We start from the raw sequence: 23225 nt of genomic DNA, 5'->3' as shown, positions 1-23225 counted from the left end.
CCTTGTCGCCCTTCCCTTGGGGCAGGGCCAATCAATGCCATCATATCTGTGTCATTGCTCCATCTTGGATGTTGAGCACCCTTTTCGCAGCTCTGGTCTGGGATCTGGTATGATACCATATCCGCATCCGTGAACTATAGGTAGAACCTCTGTATCCAGGGTTTGAACACACACATCGTTTCGGGTGCTGTCGTCTCGTGACATCTCCCTAAAAGCGGACAGTAGCCATGGTAACGTAGTCCCTGGGTGCACCGCAGTACAGCTACTCCAGCATGAAATCTCCTTTTGCTCTTGTCAGCCTTTGAGCAATACTGCTGCGCACTACCTCTCTCTGTAGTCTGTAAAATGGTGGTCAACACCTGTCGCACACCACATTACACGATCTATGTAGCCGCAAGGAGTTCTGTCACATCTTCACGCATGTGGAGTCTTGAAATCTTTATTCATATTTTCTCATTCATTTTTAAAATCACTTAATCTTTGTGTCTTTCTAAATTAACCTCTCCATTGCTACGACAGGATACTGACTGGCCACTAGTAGTGGCTGGGGTTTCCACCATGGGAAGATGAAAAGAATGAAAAATTCTTACAAAAAACCTCTACTCGGTCACTTCCTGCTGTTTCAATACTAACGGAGTGACTAGGTTAGAACAATGCAAAAGAAGGAAACAAAATTTTGTTTCGCTGTGTATCGGCAATAATTGTTAGCTGACAAACAGCATAGTGTTGAATTGTATTCACGGGGAACAACACACTTCTATCTAAAGGCTCTGGGTAAGGAAGCTAGTAGTTCTACACATTGTCAGTACGGTGTACTGAGAAAGCATTCCGGACGAGACACTCCACATTGCTTGCACACTGGCAAGGTCTGATTGAGTCGACTTGGCCGAAGCCCATTCAAGAACAACACATCCATTCTGCTCTTCAGTGAGTGCGGCGGCACGGTTGTCACGGCAGCCCTGTCGCTGTACCTCACCATATCATTAGAATGACGCCCTGACATTACAGCGAGGCTCTGGTAGGGAGAGGGATAGGGTTCCTGATTGGACTCTCTTGTGCCCAATATCCCGATGCCTGGAGTCCACGCCGCCAACACAGATTCTTGGATGAAGCTGTGTCGCACTGCCAATGGGCTGCTTATATGGAAGCTTGCATAAGGGCTCAACCCAGGAGAGATCATCGTAATTGTTTTCCCTCTTACCTGATGACGTTGGGCTGTTGAGTGTGCTGTTGTTTGTGCTATCTAGACTGCCCGTGGCATAGATATGTTCATTTACAATGGCGCCCAAGTTCACCCTCCCTTCAATCGTAGGAAGGTCACGGGGACGAGTACTCCTTGATAAAAAGGAAATGCTTCGACCAAAGGCCGCAGCGGCAGGCACGGTGGCAGTCCTCGAGTTCTCAGTAGCACTGTCGTAGTCAGGATCTTGTTCAGAGTCCGACGGCCTGTGATCATTATCGTACAGGTATTGGCTCTGGCTACAGTCAAAGTCATAGTCATAGTCATCACTATTAGTGTGACTTGTGGGCGTGTTGGAGCCAAACATATGCTCAGTACTTGTGCGTGTGTCCGTACTCAGGGAAGTCATTGTGCTGGCCGTGTAGGCACGGTGCAAAGGGAAGCTGCCCTCCGACACCATAGACGAGTGCGATGCAGTGCGCCTCGAGCGTTCGGTGCGGGGCGACGTGTGGGGCGACGGCATTGTGCACAGTAAATCCGTAAAGTCATTGGGGGTTAGAACCATTTGTGAGTCCTGGGAGATCAAAGAGAATTCCGGGTGCATAATGAGATGGTCCCTTGCTGTCCTAGCTAATTCTGCATTTCTCTTAAACCCACATTGAGGGTATTGGTCATTGGCCAATCCAGGCAAGGGGCCAACTTGGATCGTCTGTGTGTAATGGAGGTTTTCTTTGACCGTCGACTGTGTGTAATGGAGGTTTTCTTTGACCGTCTGTGTGCGATGGAAGTTAACTGTGTCAACGGATGCGTAGTCCTTGGATGGCTGCATCTCAATATGTTTCACCACAGGGTGGTCTTCGATGGACGGAGCACCTGTGCATACGTGACATGGACAACAGACACATTGATAGCAGCAGCAGCAGTTTAACATCAACAAGAGCAGTAGCAGCTGCCACAGCAGCAGAAGCAGCAGCAGAAGCATCAGGCAAGCCAGGAAGAGATCAGGAACACCAGCAACAGCAGCAACAGGAGGAGCAGCAACAGCAGCAACAGCAGCAGCAGCAACAGCAGCAGCAGCAACAGCAGCAGCAGCAGCAGCAGCAACAGCAGCAGCAGCAACAGCAGCAGCAGCAGCAACAGCAGCAGCAGCAGCAGCAGCAGAAGAAGATGTACACAGTGCAATGATACGCTCAACAACACTTCCTTGCATCATATACATGTAGATATGTTACGGTTGTAAAGGGGTGCATGTTTCGGAATACATTTCACAGCTGTGCTTCTCGAGAGCTGTGGCATTGGTTAGGATGCAAAAACGTTAGTCTGGGTGACTCTGGCTCCAACTAAAAAATCTTCTGAAAAGCTATGTCATCCCTGTCTTGTGATAGCACTCCGCACAACAAGGTAAAGAGTCACGCACTGTTTCCATGCATTCTTGTTTTTCCAAGAATGTGTGATCGTGTCATTCAGAAGATGGGGCATACACGCTACTTTGGTGAGGGTAGTGCGAGGTTGGCAGCAGAGAAACCAGGTGGTATGACTATTGAGACTTCGAAACAGCATTTGTGTTTTTTTGCAAAGTAACTTCGGAATAGCAGCAGCTTTTAGAGTTTGTAAACTCACTATTTGCTTGTGACATTGAGACATTTAGCGGCTCAGTTCACTATTTCCTTTCACATGAGCAGCCTGAGCGAAAGGTAGGGAGAGGGCGGCACGGTTGCTCACGGTTGCTCTTGTCTATTTTGGTAGTGACTGTAATGGTGCTGTTCCTCTCTCGATGCCAACCCGGATGGGCGAATAATAATAAAAATAACTTCGGACTAAACCTAAGAAGGGGACGACCTGTTCCAGAGTACCACTAAAACCAGAAAATCAGAAAGTTAGCCAGGGCAGAACAGTGCTCTTTAGCCAGGGCAGAAAAGTGATCTTTCCTCGTAACACCGCAATCATCAGCTCGTTTCTACTGTACCTTCAATGTGTTACATTTCGGCAAACCTTCCGCCGTTAGGTTTGCACTGGCTTGCAAGCTCAGAAGTCAGAACACAGCAGCAGCATCGTGATGTGAAAAGCCGAAAACGTCCGCGTTGCACAAGCTGCGACAAGCTAGCAATGGCGCGAACATTTTGTTTTTCAAGATTTCAGTGTAACTGGGAAAGGTGAGATGTGCTCCAATTAAGTTGCCTTGCTGCAGGATGCCCCCCCCCCCATGCCACTTTTACATACATGTACTTGCAACATGTAAATAATAATTATACTATTCCTTCTCAGGATTGGTTGCGTGCCATGAAACTCCGAGCACCAACCATATTGAGTTTGCAACCATTGTCAACTGATGTTGCAAGCTCTACTTCGGGTATCAAGCACTCTCACAACTGAAGTGCACCTTTGCTTTGTACTGTTCTTCAAAATTACTTTAACTTTTTCTAATAAAATCAAAATAATTTTAAAATTAATTAATAGTCGACCAGGAGAATTCGGCTCTATATTACTTACTCTTTCTGATGCGTCCCAGTTTCTTATATAGTTGAAATACTATGAGTAAAAGAGCGAAGAGCCCTGCGCCAATACCCAGGCCAGCCGAGAAGTTCATGCCCGGCGGCACGACTGGTGGGAGATATTCCTGGAATGGTGTTGGTGTCAGAGTCGTCGTGTTTGCCGTACTTTCTGTTGCATCACCGCCACCGGCACTGGGGTCGGACGCTGACGACGGCACTGCAGTGACTGGTATTGTCACCTGAACACCTAGTTTGGTAAGAAAAGTCAACAGAGACAATACTCCGATTGATTGGTTTGAGGGGAAATGTAAACGGGAAAAGTCTGAAGAAAAAATTGACTGTCACCACCAGGACTCGAACCAGGGACCTTCCCTTGAGGCCACGCTCTAAGCAATGAGCTATGGTGTAGAGACAATACTAGTAATCGATGTTCCTTCCTAGCCTGATTAGTAGCACAGCACCATGATCACCAGCGTTATTGCTCAGACAGCCCGCTTCCAAAACTACTGTAAAAAATACCAAACTGTAGCAGACTAAGGATCAGTTGGGGAAGTGAACTGCCTGAAAAGAGAAGAAACCGCCAGACCCACCAGGACTCGCCTGCCTTTGTTACCTCCCTGTAAACCACGAAAACCCATCAGCCACTAGGAAATGATGCAGTCTGTACTACCAATACCATGCAAAACTGTAGTATAGGCCAATGATTACTTGTGTATTACTGTAATCAGTGCATGACGATTGTTATTTCTTACATTTGTATTTCGTATTTCCTGCTCCTGTCCACGTGACGAATCGCTGGCCTTGTAAGCCGCGCGCATGCTCACGTGTTTCTTGCCTTTCTCTCTCTTCTCCTCCATGACAAGTTACATTAGTTTTACTATCGATATGAACAGTTTGAGTGTCTGATGAAACCAGAGAATAGTCTTGTATTACTATAAAGAAGGGGAATCCTACATTGGTGGCAGCGGTAAACACTCTCGATCTCGTCTCCTGAGCTGCGGATCGTCTCCGAAGAAGCCTCGACACTCTGGACCACGCAAGTCACCCATTCTACCTCCGAGATGTCGTAGATTTACCTGTCTTCTTTATCAAACTACTAGTAACTTCAATGATGTTCCTGTCGTCTCTTGCTGTTCGCTCTTTTATGTGCATGATAATTAGAGTGTTTCCTTGTTGATTGCTTCAGTGTTTGCCTGTCTTTGCAACATAGTGCGGCGCCTGCCTGTCTACATTTCGTTTGTTTTCTGTACGTGCATGCACTACATCGATATACGTGCACGTAACTAAGTTGTACTTGTACAGTCTGCCACGTGAACTTTTGAACAGCGTGCGTACGCGGCGTTCCATTTTTGCTGTTGAAAAAAAGCGTACACTGTTTTTGCCGCCTTCGGTTTCGAACCGCGACCCGTTTCGTACCCGTGCGGCCGCGCGGCTCAGCTAGCTAGCTCCACATTTTTTGTGCTTTGGAAATTTTTTTGGTGGATTCAAATTTTTGAATTTTTTTCAACGATGAAAAAGGCTCGGAAGGTACGAAAGAGAGAAGAGATGAGTTTTCATGATATCAACAGATATGCAGCAGCAAGCAGCACACCACGCGACGAACGACTACCCTCGCCACCACAGTCGTCAGTCTCAGCAGGACGAGCAAGTTCAAGTAAGTTCTCACATGCTCAAGCCGCCACCACATCCTTGCCCAAACCGATCTTGCTCCCAGACACGTTTGGCAATCAACCTGGACAAGATTTTGTAGATTATATGAGTGGCAGCCACTTTGGTAACGCATGTGCCCTGTCAGGCTACACCCATGAACAATGTTTGCGCCTGTTGCCGGCGCGTCTGGTTGGCGTGCCACACGAGATGTTGACGGACATCGTCGCCAACTCGCCCAACATCACCTATCGCGAGGCAGTCGAAGCGCTGCGAGCGAGACTGGAACCTCCGCAACTGGCCCTTATGCACGAGGCGACGCTCCGACAGAGAGTGAAGTTGGCCACTGAAACCCAGTGTGCGTTCGCGCAGGAGCTGCGACGTCTGGCACGCCAGGCTTATCCCGGGCAGAGTGGGCGGCTCCTGGACTCAATGCTGCTCCAGTTGTTCATCGACGGCCAGGCAACGAAAGACCTGCGTCTGGCACTTGCATCTCCACGACCTACGTCGTTGGATGCAGCCGTCCAAAAGGCGATTGAGGTGGGTGCCATCCGCGCCCGCGAACAATCCCGATCGGGATACGCTCAGCCGGTGTTTGCAACAGCTCCGCAACACCAACAACAGTCGACTCCCGCGCCCGGTCGACCCAGGCACTCGGAGTACAGCCCCATCCGGCCGCGCGTTGCCACGGAGAACCAAAATGGCGACCAGGAATGCACGGAACGTGATCACTTGGCCGGCATCCTTGAAAATTTTGATTCTCGTCTCTCCGCACTGGAGAGAGCTGTCTATGTCGGTGTCACGAATGGTTTTGTCAGCCAACAGCAAGGACAGCTGCGGGGTGGCCGTGGTCGTGGCCGTTTCGGACGCGGAGGTTTGCGAGGAGCCATGCAGCCCGACCGCGCGGGCTATGGCTGCGGAGAAGTTGGCCACTTCCTCGCTTATTGTCCTCATATGAACCACCCAGGCATGGTTGTGCAGGAGGGTGTCAAACAGTGACTGAGGTCTTCTTCTCCATCTATAGCGGTTCTCGTCAAACGAAAGTGTCGGCGGAACATGTCCAGCATACACTCTGGTGGCTCAGTACACAGTCGGCCTTGAGAATAACGACCCCCGATGGTGTGTGAGAATAGTGTCAGAATGCGTGAGTTTTCGCTATTTCACGGTGAGGTTGAAAGGGTGAAGTTTAATGGTCACTAGGTCTAGAGATTGTGTCGGTATTCACGAGTTGTTGTTTACCCGAGGTCGTTATTCACGAGTTGTTGCTTCCCGAGGTCGTTATTCACGAGTTGTTGTTTACCCGAGGTCGGTATTCACGAGTTGTTGTTTACCCGAGGTCGTTATTCACGAGTTGTTGTTTACCCGAGGTCGGTATTCACGAGTTGTTGTTTACCCGAGGTCGTTATTCACGAGTTGTTGTTTACCCGAGGTCGTTATTCACAGATTTGACTGTAGTTAGTTGGAAATGGTATTTTATACCCCCCCCCCCACGCGTTCTGCTACCTGATAAATCCAGCTAACCACCAATATGAACTACAAAGGTGCCCTCTCACCTCTCTTCGTTATCGTCCCGAATGCTGTCTCACAGAGACAAGCGGTAGCATTTTCAACAGAGCTCTTCACGTCCGCAGTAATATGATAATGATGTGATATCTGTAGACAAGGCCGAATGTTTCGTCTTCTGCGTTCTCCTGGCCTGCAAAAACTAGCTGCGATTTCACTGTCTGCATGGGTGTGCACACCTACGACACTAGTCCATGGGTGTTTTCACTTCGAGAGTTTCACAACAACAAAACCCACGTTTGCCAGAATTCCTAGTCCACGTTGCCTGGCTTCCTTGCTACCCTCACTCCATGATGCAGATCGACGGCATTCCATGCCAATTCCAGGATCATGTGACTGAACAAGGGCAACCTCACGAGTCGCGCACGATCCGCAAAATAATAATGTTTTACGACCTGGGTAAGGTCAACTGGGAGAGTGCTGCACCTGTTTTAGTTCTCAAAACACAGTAATGGTGTACGGCTCACACATGTCCTCATCTCATACTAAAACATTCCATCGCTTACACAAAAGTCTGGCAAGTGAAAATTCTAGCTCCCCTAACAGGACAGTACACTAAAAAAACCATTGTGTCCGTTCCCCGAACGGGAAAGAACACTGCCTGTTCCAAACCCCGGGCCAATGACAGCACTACTAGATGAGTATACATGCACATGTGTGCTAACAGCAGTACACCAGGGGATTTTAGTTGCAATCGATGGAACATTACCTGTGTCCGGCGTGTAAAACACATGATCGTTAGTTGATCGTGTTGTCATGTCCACAGCAGGCGTGTCGCCTTGCGATGCAGCTGTTGTTGTTGCTCCTATGCCTACGTCAGAGAGGGTCGGTTGTTGTTGTGTTGGTGTAGGCAGCATAGTGGAGGGGTACGATGTCGCCACCATGCTCACGGCACTAAACACAGCCGTGTTATTCGGAGCGCTTGTGTTCTGATTCGCCGTGTAAGTGCCTCCAGCCTGTGTAGGATCAATTTTAGCATTATCTGCGATAGGTAAAATATACAAAAATGAGGAGTGCAGACATATTTTCGAAGGATTTTGGAGCCATCATCTTCCCAAACGGTACACAGGAAATGAATAAGTTAACCAGTGAAAGAAGTCATGTGAAGTGCACACACACACACACACACACACACACACACACACACACACACACACACACACACACACACACACACACACACACACACACACACACACAGCACCCAGTCAGTCTCCAATCTGCGCAGTCATGTTCTTTAAAATTGTTTCATGCACACAGGGAAATCATTGATAGCAGCCATTCTCTTCCTAAGACTCGAAAGCCTCAGTTTTGAGGCAGAATCCAACTCAGTCAGATTTAAACATGTCCAAATCATGTAACTATTTTTTTGCTTTTAACCATGCAGAGGCTATATTTGGGTGGAAATGGACACTACTGAGTGCATAAAACTTACCAGCAAAACAACCCAGGATCTGCCTAGAAATGACCTACGTTATATTCCAGAGTATAATCTGCACTTTACACACCAATAATTCACCCAAAAAGTCTCCGAGGCTTTTATACTACGATGGTCAAATTAACGATGATAAAACAGGTAGGATGTCTGTATTTCGTGACCTAAAACCTGGGTGCGGCTTAAACTCCAGTGCAGCTTATGCTCCAGTGCAGCTTATGCTCCACAGCTTATACTCCAGTGTAGCTTATACTCCAGTGTAGCTTATACTCCACAGCTTATACTCCAGTGTAGCTTATACTCCAGTGCAGCTTATGCTCCGGTGCAGCTTATACTCCGGAAAATACGGTACATACATATATGCATAGGAACATGACAAAGCAAACCAAAGACCGGATCTGCATGGAGATCACCTGTAGTATCCCTGCCTTGCTTGATTGTAGCGTATCCCCGTGTTAGCGTATCCTCATACGTTAGCGTATCCCCGTACGTTAGCGTATGTGGTCTATTGCCTATAAAAGCTGCTGCGCATTTCTGTTTCCACATATTAATTTTCATTACATAATAATCCAGGTGTGTACCTGAGGAAGAATAAAAAGTTAATTAGAGTTAAGCACCGTGCCTCCACTCGGCTACCTATAACATTGGTGGCAGCGGTGGTTAAAGTTAACTTTGTCAGATTCGACCCCACCTGTTTTACATTGGTAGCAATGGCGCTACAAAATTGGTGGCGCACATAGCATAGCATTGTGGCAGTAAGAAGACTCTACCTACCGACCGTCCTTCAAGATGCGTGACCCGCGCCAACGGCTGCGCGATTTCTGCGGACTACTTCTGGCGGTAGCATTCTCCTTCGGACTTCTTATTGTTGATGTGGAGAAGCAAGACTTGAATGCTTTGTGGATCGACCTGGACTCGTGTGTTGTTGATGAGAAGAAAGTTTTCGAGGTTGTGTTTGGTGGACTTACGAGAAAGACGACGTGTGCTGTGTCCGTGTCAACATCGGGCGACAGTCTGTTTCCTGGTAGTAATGATACAAGCGCTAGCACGGCCTGCAACTCGACGCCCAGTGAGCGGTGAATTATTTTCTAGTTACCGTATGTCCGCACCTTTAAAGCCATGGAGTTATATTCGATTATAAAGCCAGTCTCAGTTATAAAACCATGGGCTTCACAAATGAAATGACATTTGACGTATGTTTTGTAAAAATGAAGGAATAAGTACTATGCTAACAAACTTACAGCCCAGGAGGGAGGGTGAACAGGTGGATTTAGATCGAATTTCTGCGTGGACTTTTGACTTTTATGGCATGGCGTAGAGGGTGAGTCATTTTGCAGCTAAAATAGCTAGGAAAGCAGCGGTGTTTCGAATATAAGGCCATGGCTTTAAAGGCGCTGACATACGGTACGTACGACCAGCATGCCCCTGCCTGCTGCACCAGCCGCCGTTCCTCCTACGGCTGCCCGCCACGTCCATTAATAGCCAGAAATGATGACAGACAGCGTCTCTTCCGATCAAGCTCCATGCCCACCGTAAGCTAATTCCCTATATGGCATTTTCTTTCCTGTCTTCCTTCAGTCTTCCTATTCTCTTTAGTCTTCCTTTATGCGAGTGTGTGAATCCAGTTTAGTTTGGTAGGCGTCTGATCATGGTGAGCCACGGTTTACCTAACTAACCTGGTGAGGGAAGTGTGTGAGAATCCCCTTTTACACTCCAGGTGTGTACCGGAGTAAGTTCCCACGATGAAGTGCATTTTTTTAAACTGAATTTCCTGGCAGTTTGAGCCAGCGATGTGCAGCAATTTGGCCTGTCATTCACGTCCTGTTTGGAGGACAATTCTTTTCCTTTTGACCCCGAGAGATCGTGTGAACCTGGTGTACTTTTACTTCTATGCTATGATTTGTTATCAGTTCATTTCTTCTGCCTACTCTAAACGCTATCATTTCCGATATAATTTGCCATTTTCCGGTTGACGCTGTGTTCATAACTCTTCGCTAATTTTTGAAAATCACGAGGGCGTGATTATCTGTAGGAAGAGAGGGTGTAGTATCCCTGCCTTGCTTGATTGTAGCGTATCCCCGTGTTAGCCTATCCTCATACGTTAGCGTATCCCCGTACGTTAGCGTATGTGGTCTATTGCCTATAAAAGCTGCGGCGCATTTCTGTTTCCATATAATTATTAATTTTTATTACATAATAATCCAGGTGCACAAGAGAGAGTTTGGAAGCTTTGTTACAACTCTGAGTTTCACGTATTACTATGATCATCAGGCAATAATCCAGGTGTGTACCTGAGGAAGAATAAAAAGTTAATTATAGAGTTAAGCACCGTGCCTCCACTCGGCTACCTATTACACACCTACCTACGCATATGTAGCTGCTTTTGGTGTTGAAGCAAGTGTACCCTGCCAAACATGGTGCGAAGAGCATGCACTCATTGATATCTGTTGGACAGGGAAAGAGGAAAGAAAATGCCGTTCAGCACACAACGAATCCACGATGAGCAGATTGCCCATTTCTGCACATAGCGTACTCCCTCCGCCCAGGTGAATGAGGCCCTTATCACACATAGCGTACTCCCTCCGCCCAGGTGAATGAGGCCCTTATCACACATAGCGTACTCCCTCCACCCAGGTGAATGAGGCCCTTATCACACATAGCGTACTCCCTCCACCCACGTGAATGATGCCCTTATCACTCACAGCTGGGTCTGATCTGCTCACCTCCCGCCCGTTCAGGAGCTGTTTTTGCGCCTTGATCCTTGAGGATGACGGCATCCTTACAGATCCGGAAAGCTCAGTCCGGGCGGGTCTCACGAACCGTGAAATACATGAAGATATGGCAGATCAGATCCTTGATACCATCACTGTTTTTCTTGCTTGTGAAAGACCCTTTCCATGGCAGGCCTTGCCTTGGTGGTATTTTGCATTTTCCAGCATTTCGGTTCTGTTCAATCTATTCAATGCATGTGAAGTACAATGTCACCGTCACACGTGTGACCGCCGTGATTTGGGTGCCTGTTTTCCAGGTCTTGCATATGCTGTCATGCTGACAAGTGTATATTTTCTTTTTCAGAGCGGGAGTTCACTCCGGTCTTTTCTGGTCATGTTCGCTTATGTCCTACTGCCCTGTTTGTTGTACTGAAGGAAGTAGTCATGTGTTAGGTGATATTTAGTTAACGCCGCTTCTGTTGCCGTGTGCTGACGCGTGGAGGAGGTAGCGGGTCCCAGGCTACCTGGGATGATCTGAGAGAGGGCAGGATTCACGACAGGGTGAAAAACCCAGATCACGCAAAGCTTAGACCCGCAAACGTTCACTCCGAAAATACTGGGCCATTCGGTAACAAGGCGGCCGCACAATCATACAACTTGATGACCCGGCCAGTCCGATTCCTGCCAGGTGTACATTGGGTCATGCACGCCGGTGAATTCTGTTTCCTTTTGATCTTCACAGAGCATTGTTGTAAACTTTTAAAAGTGACTTCCACTTGAAACTGGTACCCGAGTGCAACATTTTACTATCACCAAACCGTCGGTGTTGCGTACCTTGAACCTCGCTGAAGAAGGAAGCTGGTAGAAATGTCAAGGATAAGGGCGTTTTGAAACGGTTGAAGTAAACTTGGAGAGGTGTCGACAAAGGTAGTGACAAAGGCAGTGCAAGGCACATTGTGAGCCTTGTCTCTTACCAAACTGAGGACACCTTGTTGTGACGCTGCGCACCTGCAGGATTCCACACAGAGCATCAACACTTTCAACGCTTACCTTTCCCACAAATGAAGCCGTCTGCTGTTGAGTCAGCGTCGATTTTCTGGGTGTTAATGTTGTATATCCCTATTTTCGGCTGTTCAGTATTCCTGAGCTTAAGCCAGATATGCTGTATTCGCACTCCAAGAAATTCGTCTCTTGAATCCTGCTCGCAGAAGAAACCAACAACAACAACAGCACATCACTGTGACTGTGTACTGCCGGCGATTCTACTTTCACACACTGCTGCGGCTCTAAACGGCGAACACATCTTGCAGAGCTGCAACTCACACCCGGCGGAGCAGTGCCAAGATGACGAATGGAATGCTACATGTGCAAGCTAAGGTATATGCATGGTACGTAGGGTGTGCAGGCAAAAAGGACTGGGAGAAACAGAGGGAGACACACAGGTAATCCCACTGTGATTTCACAGCATTTCTGTCGGCACCATGTACTGAAAACCCCTAACCTTCAAAAAGAGTGTTTCGGTATTATCAGTACATCCTTTTCATACATACTTCGAAGTAAACTGACTTCAATAGGCATGCACACACAGACACTTGCACACATATGCACACACAGACACTTGCACACATATGCACACACAGACACTTGCACACATAGGACATGTCCTATTGACATGTCCAAAGCATTCGACAATTTGTGACACAGCCGGCTAATCCTGGATTTGTTTGAACTTGGTGTATCCGGAGTTGCACTCAGATCGCTCCAGAACTATCTGAGTGAGCGTCAGCAGGGTGTAAAAATTGGCTCCCACCCTGATCCATAGAGGGCGGGGGCGTTCCTACGGAAAACTCAGCCTCCAGCTGAGTCTCACATGAACTGTGATTTTTTTTGTGGTCGCCGTGGCAATTCCTGCACCGGCGGTGCACCTCAAGGTTCACCGTGCTAGGGCCTATACTATTCCATGTGTACACTCGTGAGGCCCCATGCGTAACGGAGCCTGCTGTGTCTTTGCAGTTTGCGGAGGACATTTGCGGCCTGTTTAGCTGAAAAGTCCTCGGCTGCTGAAGTCTCTCGTGTGCTATCTGCCTGGGCTATGACCTTAGCGGATTGGCTTGCTGACAGAGGATTGAATCTTAATGTCTCACAGTTGCAAGTTCTTGCCACTGTTGGAGCTAGGGGCGACCCATCTCATCTCAGAGTATTCTGCCATGGCGCACAGCTGCCCAGTGTCACCGAGACTAGGTACCTTGGTATTACTCTTGAAGTCAAGATGGACTGGAAGTTACAGGTTGACCGCCTAGCCAAGGTGTCCAGGAAAATCGCCTGTCTTTGGAGAGCAAGACGTGGTCTCACACTGCACAGCAGAATTGCCTATTTCCGCAATATCATTCTACTGCCTGACCTTCTCTACGGCTCCAAATTCTACAACACAGCCCTGACCCACACCCAGCTTGATTGTCTGCAAGTTGCGCCACTGAGAACCGAGGCGCAAGGGCAGTCTTTGGACGGCGGCACTTTGAAGCAGCACATGACCAGCCAGAACGCATGTCGGTCTACCGAATCCGCGAGTTGCATGTTCAGAAGGTCTTGTCACTCGTGTGGTGCTGCCTTCATGGACATACTGTAAAATGTACAGAATGGCAATAGTGAAAAAGGAGGACAACATGTTACGAGTTATGACTAACTGTCCACCAACGTCCAATAGTCCAATAATCTTACTAGCTTCGTCATCATCCAGTAACTTTCGGCATTCTTTGTTGCTGTGATGCGTAGCTCATGCACTTCTTCGTTGCGCTTTCCTTCCCCTCTTGGACCTTTCCGAACCTGAGCCTTCCAAGTTGGATTATTATTATTATTTATTCACAATCACGTGGCACTAGCCAATGAAATGGTGATGTGGGCGATAGCCAGCCATGGCGGTAATAGAGCTAGAGGGGAGAAAGAAAAAGAATGAAAGGGGAACTGAAAAGTAAGAGAAGCGCGGGGAGCTAGGGCAGGGCTGGATATCAACTAGTATGTTGCATTCCGCAGTAGCTGTGTGAATGTATTGTAACATTGGCAGGATTTTAGATTGTGTGGATGGTTGTTGGTTTGCGCCTTGGACAAGTGTTGGAGCTAGGTGTCAGGTCGCCGAATGTCTCAGTATTCCTTGTCAGTTTTGTGCTATTTTGCCGCACTCGCTGACTGTATAAGATCTGGTTACGTTGGTGGACAGTTAGTCATAACTCGTAACATGTTGTCCTCCTTTTTTCACCATAATTTAATTGGCTCACCATCCGAGTTAAAATGGCAATAGTGTCGTGAAATACCGTAGGGATATGTTCATGTTCAAATTATCAGGATTCCACCTGTACTCTGAAGTAAAATTAGAGCACAGGTATATTTCCCTAGGCATGATGCGGGTACAGTAACACTAACCTGGTAGCATTTCTTCCCTTTCAAAAAATTATCAACTAGATCTTGCCGGAAAATTGGTAAATTCTGCTTATTCAAGCAATGTGTACGGGCCGCCAAAAGGTCTATCCGCGGATAGAAATTGATAGTGAAGTTGAACCCGTTGCAGAGAAGCGCCTTTGTAACATTCCGTTGATCTGTGGAAGAGAAACACAGGCCAACAGATGACGTGTTCCCGCTGTCTTAGTCGGGAAACAGTTCCACTTGTTTAGTGTTGCCTGAGTCAGAGGCTGACAACTTCCTCACTAGAATGGTTGGTGTTTACTTGCTATGACTCTGAGGGTAAATGCACTCAGCGGCGGCTTGCAGAGCGTGAGGCCAGTCTATGGCAGCATCAGTTTACCTCCCCCCCCCCCCCCCACCCCATGACCCACCCACCCACACACAAACACGCCATTTACCACACACACGCCCTAATTTGTCGTCCGCTTCTGCTATCATGGCTTCATGTCCATTTTTGTTGGTTTCTTGGTGCTGCTGGTGGCACGCATTTTCCAACTGACTTGCATCATTAGTAAAGTCATGCTTAGGACATCATGTAACAAGGCTAAACAGCCTGCCTGTACATCAAAACTTATCATAGTACTGCTGTGTATGGTGCTCGTACGGCTATTCAGGGGCAGATCCAGAGATCTCTACATGTTCCAGCTTAGCCCAAACCAAATAAGTTAGTTGATACATGTACCCGTAACATGCCTATGGTTTCCAGTAGTTCATTTGCTAAATTTAGGGGTTCCATGGAACCCCGGAACCCCCCGCCCCTGGATCCGCCTCTGGCTTTTGCATGATACACCATGCGAGCCTTGAGCCGCCACAGCAAATGTGGCACCTGAGACAGGCCAAGAGTTTCCCGATTGACTGTGACGGGTCATAGTGTCATAGCGTGGCTACAGAGCCGATGATCCCTCGGCTTCCAAGCAGGTCATGAACCTGCTAAGTGTTCATCTCGGTCACAGACCAATCCACTGTGTTCGGCTGAAGAAACTATCGTAGCATGACCATGTCAAGCAAGGATGACCAACCAATGATCATCGCTATCACCTTAGTACTTGTCGCAGAGATCCCTATTGCAGTGTAAGCTGAGAGGCATGAGTGGTGATGGCTGGCTCTGCAGCATGCACAAATAGACTAAGGCACTAGATACTGGTAGCTCTTCAGGGGCGTCGAACGCGGTACGGTCACTACGGTATTGACCGTACAAATGTTCTGCCCCAGATACCCCGTGAATCAATCAAATACACTGATCTGGGCTCTAAATTTCCAAAATTTTCGGCTCAGCAACCCTCGCCCACAAACGAGAGAGCTTGGAAGCTCAGGGCCCTACGCTATACTTTTTCGCCTTGATGACCTAGACAAAAAAAGCATACTGATGTTATAAATTCATATAATTTTTTTTCTTTTTTTTGAAAGACATAACCTGGGATTCGAACCCGCACTATCGCCGTGCATGCATCCCCCGATACACTTCGCATACAAACTAATTCTTCCAAGTTGCTTCACGTTATGATCTTGCATTTGAAAGCCCTATTTGAATATGCATTGTGGCCAGCCGTCTTTGATAGCACGGTACGGTACGGAACAGGTACGGGACAGGTACGGTCGAGGGTAATACGACACCGTCTACCGCCTTGATGACCTAGGCAAAAAAAGCATAGAGAGTTATAAATTTTTCAATTCTCCTTCTTTTTTTAGCATAACCTGGGATTAGAACCCGCACTATCGCCCTACATGCATTCCCCCATACACTTCGCATTCATACTCATTCTTCCAAGTTGCTTCACGTTATGATCTTGCGTTTGAAAGCCCTATTTGACTATTGCGGCCAGCTGTATGTGGCCAGCTGTGTTTGATGGTACGGCACGGTACGGGACAGATACGGGATAGCGCCAAGCATGACACAAACACACAAACACACAAACACCAAATTAAAGCTGTGTGGACCCTGGCTAGCGCCAGACGTTACTAAAGTAACGTCTTCTGCATAGCTACGGGAATAAACTGTACTTCAGATGGCTGACCGTACCACACTAAAATACCGTCCGAAGCCCCTGCTCTCAGACAACACTGACCTCTCAATAATGAGTACTGTAGAAGCCATTATTCTAACGAGGCACACATATAACGATTTCCCAAAATTGACTGGTTTACGTGTACCAAAGGTAACGATTCTCACTCATTCTCAACGCTCAATAGGACAGTATATGTATCGATTTCTGTATAACGATTTATATTTTAATGACAGATTTCTCCTCGTTAACTCGTTAGAATTAGCACTTCGTTATTATGGCTCTTACAGTACATTGCGCTTGTTCGGGTATTGTGAATAATGAATAATTTTACTACTGTGATCATAGATAGAGCAGTGCCATGAACTACGTAGTAGCAGAACCGTGACTTTCCACAATGTGGAGCCAGATCATCGAGTAGTCATCACTTTTCTTATCCAAGTGGCGTAGCTTTCTTTACTGCTCCGCCGACCAACCTCGGAAACGCTGGCCACGTTTCGTGACAACGGTAACCAACACGGATCACGTGTCGGTGCCTCCATTTCATATCTTCCGGGTGCCGACCTCCGCACCACTCCCAAGCTATAATATCTGGCTCTTGATGAAACAAAACTAAGCTCAGTTGGAAACCTTACCTACACATGTGTAGCTGCCCCTGGTGTTCTCACAGCGAAATCCCACAGAGCAAGGTGTTGAGATATCGCACTCGTTTATTTCTGTCATGAACGAAAAGGAAAAGAAGATGGATATCAACAGGCCATGTACGCAGTGCACAGCGGCCATAGACTAAGAGTCATTACCCGGCTTCAGCTATGCTAACAATGCCATGACATCATGAGTATTCACGATGCTAACAATGCCATGACATCATGGGTATTCACGATGCTAACAATGCCATGACATCATGCCGATGCTAACAATGCCATGACATTCTAACAATGCCATGACATCATGGATAGTTACTAGGTCGTAATATTTTCGATTTTAACAATACCATGACGTGTATAATTAAAATTCGAATGCATTTCCATTACACGTACTTCAAGTACTTTATTCGTGTTACCGTGATGTCGTGTTACCGTGATGTCGTGTTACCGGGATGTCGTGTTACCGTGATGTCGTGTTACCGTGATGTCGTGTTACCGTGACGTCGTGTTACCGTGACGTCGTGTTACCGTGATGTCGTGTTACCGTGATGTCGACATCATGTCGTGTTACCGTGATGTCGTGTTACCGTGATGTCGTGTTACCGTGATGTCTTAGTCATGCCCCAATTTTCCCATGTTCTTTCATCTGAACGGGCCCAGGCAATCTGAGCACGTCAAGCACGGCTGCTGGAAACGAAGAAGAAAAAGTATCACGAGGTAACTAAACTCAGCTCATCAGGGCATAGTGAGTCAAGCTGACAAGCGATGGTGCAGGCTAACACAGCACTAGATCCGTCGTCTCAGATACCAGCTACAGCTTACAGGACTTTCATTCAGGAACATGTAGTACATCAGGCGTGCTTCCTTCGCAAACTAGTTTCGCAAAGCCCGTGTGCAAAGCAAACGTTACGGTACGGAAGCTCAAACTATTTTTTGATGTGCTACTTTTGTAGTTTCCGTGACGCCAGGACCGGGTAGCTCGATGTCGGAGATATTGTGACCAAGCTTGAGTCATCATACGTACCGTATTTTCCGAAGTATAAGCCGCATTGAACACTCAAACTTCACCCAAAAGGGGGGGGGGGGGGACGTGCGGCTCATGCTCCGATGATCAAACTAACGGTGATAAATAGGATAGATGTCTGTATTTCGTGGCAAACGGGGGGGGGGGGGTATAGCGGGTACACATACCCTTCTTGGCAGTAACCATGCATTGATGGCCAACAATTTGGTGCGGTGATGCCCTGACCAACCGGACCGGTTCCGGCGCCGCGCCTGCACATGGACACGGTCGTCCGTACACGGTACCATGGTACTTTGTGTTTCCTGAAGACACTAACAAAGTAGAGATCTGTCTGTTGTTCACGCTTGCCAGTGTTCCTGCACACACGTGCTACGCTCTCTGTCCTAAAATTCGTTTTTGACTGCCAGAGTTGAAAACTTCTTTTTAAAGGTGGGTTCACCGATGATACGCCAAATCGGCGCCGGGAAGCACCGGCGGTGAGCCAGCTCCCGGTCCGTCCCACATATGGTTCAAGTATTGCTGTACTGTACCAAATCTACTACAAAGTAGTACAGAAGGTGCCAAAATACTACGACATGATTGCCAATTGGAGCTTGAATTCTATGTTTCTCCAGTAGTTCATGGGACAGATAAGGTCTTTCGGCGATGGCCACTTGGTGCTACCTTTCGCTGCAGATCATGAAACTACTTCTACACATTTTATTGCAGTCTAGTATGCGATGGTGGTGAAATTATGCATGCAAAGTTTGCAAACGTTGATGAAGTCATAAAAACTTGCGAAGGTATCCTTCGCATTTTGCATTTTTTTCAATTGCATAATGTCTATTTGCCACCTTGAAGCGACTACAAGAATGGCGAAAGGACCTCATCTTTTGCTTCAATTTAGGAAATTTTAGGACGAGTCTTGGTTTGAAATTTTGACGAAGTCTGGGTCCCGGCACTGGCGTGAACGGTTCACATACCACTTTTGGTCAAAATTGTAGATGATTGGTGCCGGCGCAGATTGCAAGAGTTGGGCACTGCCCAGCTTTGCCGACGATCGCTTGCGATGATTCACCGTATGATTTCGACAAGCATTGGACTGGTTCACATAATCACAATGCGCTGGGAGAGGTTGCAAGAGGCCCACCACCGGAGCCTCCTGGCACGCACCGGCGATACGTGAACCAACCGTAAATGTTACCCCCCCCCCCCCCACACACACACCACCCCCACCCCCTGCCCCCCCCCCCACCCCCCCCCCACCCCCAGTGGAATTCCAAAGCAGCAGACATCATGACTTTCCTCAGTGACAGAAACTTACCTCTCCCACAAACATAGCCATCTGCTGTTGTAGTTTTTTGGTTGGCAGGTGTGCCAACTACCCGAGTTTCGAGATTGTACCTAGCAAAGCTCTTGTTACTGGAATCCTTTAGCCAGATCATCTTTACTTGCTCAAGAAGAATTTCTTGTATTGCATCCTAGATGCAGAAGAGAAAACTCAGAAAAGTCATTGCCAATAACCAAACCTGTCATGTTGATGCTACATTCAACTTCGCTATTAACGACTGCGGATATAACGACAATTCGCGAATAACCACAGAATTTCCACGCCCAGAACAAAGTCCCATCTAACTGTAACACATAATCATAATGAGACTTCGGGTATAAGAACACTTCGCGAATAAGGACTTTTCTGATGCCCAGCCGAGTGTCGTTATAGGCAAAGTTGACTGTATTTATCATTTCAACCTTGGTACAATAATTGTCATATTGCCAATATGGCTACAGAATCATACACAGACACTGTCCTAAATAGGCATGCCCCGTCCAGGGGTAAAGTCTGTGAAAGGCATATTGACAGATATTTCCAGTCTATGTGTGTACAATGGGTATAGCGCTCCTCGACATTCGTCTCGTGAAGCACTCTACGTAGGCTGCTCTAGAGCTGCTGCATTACGCATCGCTCGCTACTTTTCGTAGTTAGAGCACTCTGGCGCTAGAGCAACGAGCTATCTTAATGTCTGTGGTGCCTCCTTTGCACCATCGTGGGTAGCTCGGCTTACTTAAATCTCGTAGCTGTACTGATGAGGCATATATGGCCGAAACAGCTTGTTGTCTACAGCATTGGCTACAATCATGATTGTATATTACTATGTTCAGACTCAGCAGCACACTAGCGAGCATACACGCATCTCAAGTTTAAAACAAAACGAACAGCAACCAATACACCCACACACAGAGATACACGTGTGCACGCACACACCTCAGACCTCAGACATGCCCATCGCGGAAGCGATGATAGCGAACAGCTATGTTAGACATAGCAACTTGTGCTGGGATTACACCATTCAACAGCTTGCAAGGCTGATGAATTGACCGCCACTATTTTTAGCCTGGTATCCACCACACAGCTGTTCACACACACACACACACACACACACACACACACACACACACACACACACACACACACACACACACACACACACACACACACACACACACACACGCACGCACGCACACACACACACACACACACACACACACGCACGCACCAGCACATAAAGCCGCACTCTCACGGTACATGCACAAAGGGGGATGTTAGCTAGTTGTCCTTGCATGCACAAAGGGGGATGTTAGCTAGCTGTCCTTGCATGCACAAAGGGGGATGTTAGCAAGCTGTCCTTGCATGCACCAGCGCATCAGAGTTACCGCTCAGACAACTAACCCTGAAGCATGTTTTCATGTCGAGAAAGTAGTCCAATCTGAATGGCAGTAGTTTCTGACGCCTGCATTCTTGCCGCGCATCCAGAGCCAATATCTGTGTGCGACGATTGACAGTGAGAATGTACCCGGCACACTCGAACCTAGCATCTGAGGAGAAGAAAAAGAGTGAATTAGGAGAGATCTCCATCAAACTGGCACACGGTTGAACTCTGCTACAGCGCCATCAAATAAACCCAGTGGTCACTATGAATCAAGGGAGACCAGCAGTATCACCTTCGCAAACTGTCTTTGCATTGTGCCAGCATGCATGCAACACGCAGGTGCGATTGCTGTGTCCTGCACTTAAGTGACCATGTGCACCATGGATGCAGTGAATGGGATTTTCAGTCTTTGACCGGTGAGCTGGTGAGCTGATTGTGGAATATTGCATGCTTGTCAATAGTGCATGCTTGTTAGATATTGCATGCTTGTTAGAGATTGCATGAATAAGAGTATTGTCACGAACTAATGGTTCGCACCAAGCATGCATACAAGCAATTGATTATACAGTCTTCTTTCCTCTTTCTATCGTGTCTTCTGAAGTTTTTTACTTACCTTTTGCGCCATGGTACGCCTACGACGTTCCCATGGTCTTCACGTACGACATACGGTTTTCTAGCCTTTTTTCCTGGAGCTTGTCTCCTCGTGTCGTTTCTGTTTCATTGGTTTTGGTTTTACGTTGTCTAATGATAAGCAACAGTTTGAGTTTGAGTCTAAGAGAACCCAAGATGCGCTCGCGTTGAGCCAAAGCAGCCTTACAAGATAACCTTTTGTAAATTGGTCCTTCGAGCCGGATAGCCGGATTCGAACCAGAGAAGACTAGAGATGGCAGATAGTATTGGTCCGCAGCAGAAGATCGCCAAGGCTAAGGCGAAGACGGAATATACTAATGTCCGCCGTGGGTTACTGGTGTCCATCGTATCGGAAACCGTGAGTGTCGAGGAGATTAAATATGGGCTACTAATGCTCGAGAACAGGATGAACTCCGTGATGGAGGTTGTTTCAGAGCTGGCAGATATATTTTGCAAGAATCCTACTTATTTAGAGAGTTTGGCAAAGGAGACTGCAGAATTAGAGGTGTCGTACACTGAGACGGTGACGCAGGCCAGCACTACTTTAGCAAATGTCAGCATGAGTAGATACAACAGTGCACACACAAGCGAAATCACGGGGTTGCGATACACCCGTCACCCAGAGAGAGTTCAGGCATATTTGGAATCCATTTCAGCTACAGACAAAATACGAACTGCACAGGAGCAGCTCCAGTGGAGTAGCAGTAGCATGCAAGAATTAGATACATCCAGCACGAGTCGTAGTGTACGGGCCAGTGGCCAGAGTGAACCCAGTACTAGTGGTAGTACCGTACACATTCCCGCATCGGATGCTAACACCGCAGCTACGGAGCTTGTGTTTGTAGGCCAGGATAGTGCATGCACGAATGTAGTCATGTCCATGCCTGATGTATCTGGTATCCCGTCAGCAGCTACAGGGGCCACAGGGCCAGCAGCGCGCGACCTCGACCGGAACAACGTCCCAGCAGAGCAGCGCAAGCAGCAACAACCAGGTGCCGGTGTTGGCGTGAGTACAGATTTGCGTCTGGCTGTGAGCAGTAGTGACACCGGTACCAACCCTCGACAGTCGTCAGTCTCGTCACCGTACGACGTCGGACGTCAACAGATCACGCAGAACACGACGAGCACGAGTACACCAGTCTCGAGTGCTGGTTACACCAACACAACACGAACAAACGACGATCGCACATTCACGATCACAGCTGCAACACCAACGCTGCAATACGGAACAACAACTACACCAACACAACAACACAGCCTCAGTTCAGCTCGTACACTAACTGCGAGTGGTACGTCGTCGAGAGTAAACACGACGAAATTTGCTCAGGGTTTCGGCACCGCGACTGACCCAGCGTCCGCTTATGGTGGTCCAGCAGCATCAGCATCAGCCTCTTTTGGAGCACATTCCCACCTGGCCCCGGCCTCTGCGAGTACGATCCCCTACGGTAGCCGCTTGCCGCTCGACGTACTCGGAGTGCCACAATTACAAGCGGCCCAGAGTCAAACCCCGCAATGGACGCAGCCAGATACGGCAGCTAGCCAGTGGCCGCCGCCGTGTAGTACAACGCCTAATTTAGCTGGCTCGACACAGTGGTCACCAGTTCCACCTGCAGCAGTGTCGTCCAACAACGCCGCTTTTGGGGTACAGAGTCTACAGACGCAGTACAATGTCAGCGGTTTGTACCCATCACCAGCTCTACCTCCACCAGTCAACGCCGTTTTTGGTGGATCGCCTGCGCAGAATGGA

At 47.8% G+C, this 23225-nt stretch overlaps 1 protein-coding gene across 3 annotated transcripts in view; it reads right to left on the bottom strand.

Moving 5' to 3' along the window:
* Positions 1 to 429: 429 nt before the first annotated feature.
* Positions 430 to 23225, bottom strand: part of LOC135817690 (uncharacterized) — a 60302-nt gene continuing 37506 nt past the window's right edge. For 2 of the 3 annotated variants that reach the window (XM_065330920.1, XM_065330921.1), the window contains exons 10-18: positions 20869 to 21014; positions 19462 to 19618; positions 17123 to 17203; positions 14446 to 14618; positions 12079 to 12226; positions 10681 to 10761; positions 7592 to 7864; positions 3671 to 3919; positions 430 to 2053 (exon numbers count right to left, since the gene is read on the bottom strand). In XM_065330920.1, the coding sequence (XP_065186992.1) occupies positions 984 to 2053; positions 3671 to 3919; positions 7592 to 7864; positions 10681 to 10761; positions 12079 to 12226; positions 14446 to 14618; positions 17123 to 17203; positions 19462 to 19618; positions 20869 to 21014 (2378 nt within the window). In that variant the 3' untranslated portion in view covers positions 430 to 983. The remainder of the gene's footprint in view (positions 2054 to 3670; positions 3920 to 7591; positions 7865 to 10680; positions 10762 to 12078; positions 12227 to 14445; positions 14619 to 17122; positions 17204 to 19461; positions 19619 to 20868; positions 21015 to 23225) is intronic. The other variant, XM_065330922.1, reaches the window with a different exon arrangement.

The sequence above is a fragment of the Sycon ciliatum genome, chromosome 5 (assembly GCF_964019385.1).
Source record: "Sycon ciliatum chromosome 5, ocSycCili1.1, whole genome shotgun sequence".
Taxonomy (NCBI): domain Eukaryota; kingdom Metazoa; phylum Porifera; class Calcarea; order Leucosolenida; family Sycettidae; genus Sycon; species Sycon ciliatum.
Note: the sequence above shows the minus strand (reverse complement) of the source record. Positions and strands in the feature narration are given on the sequence as shown.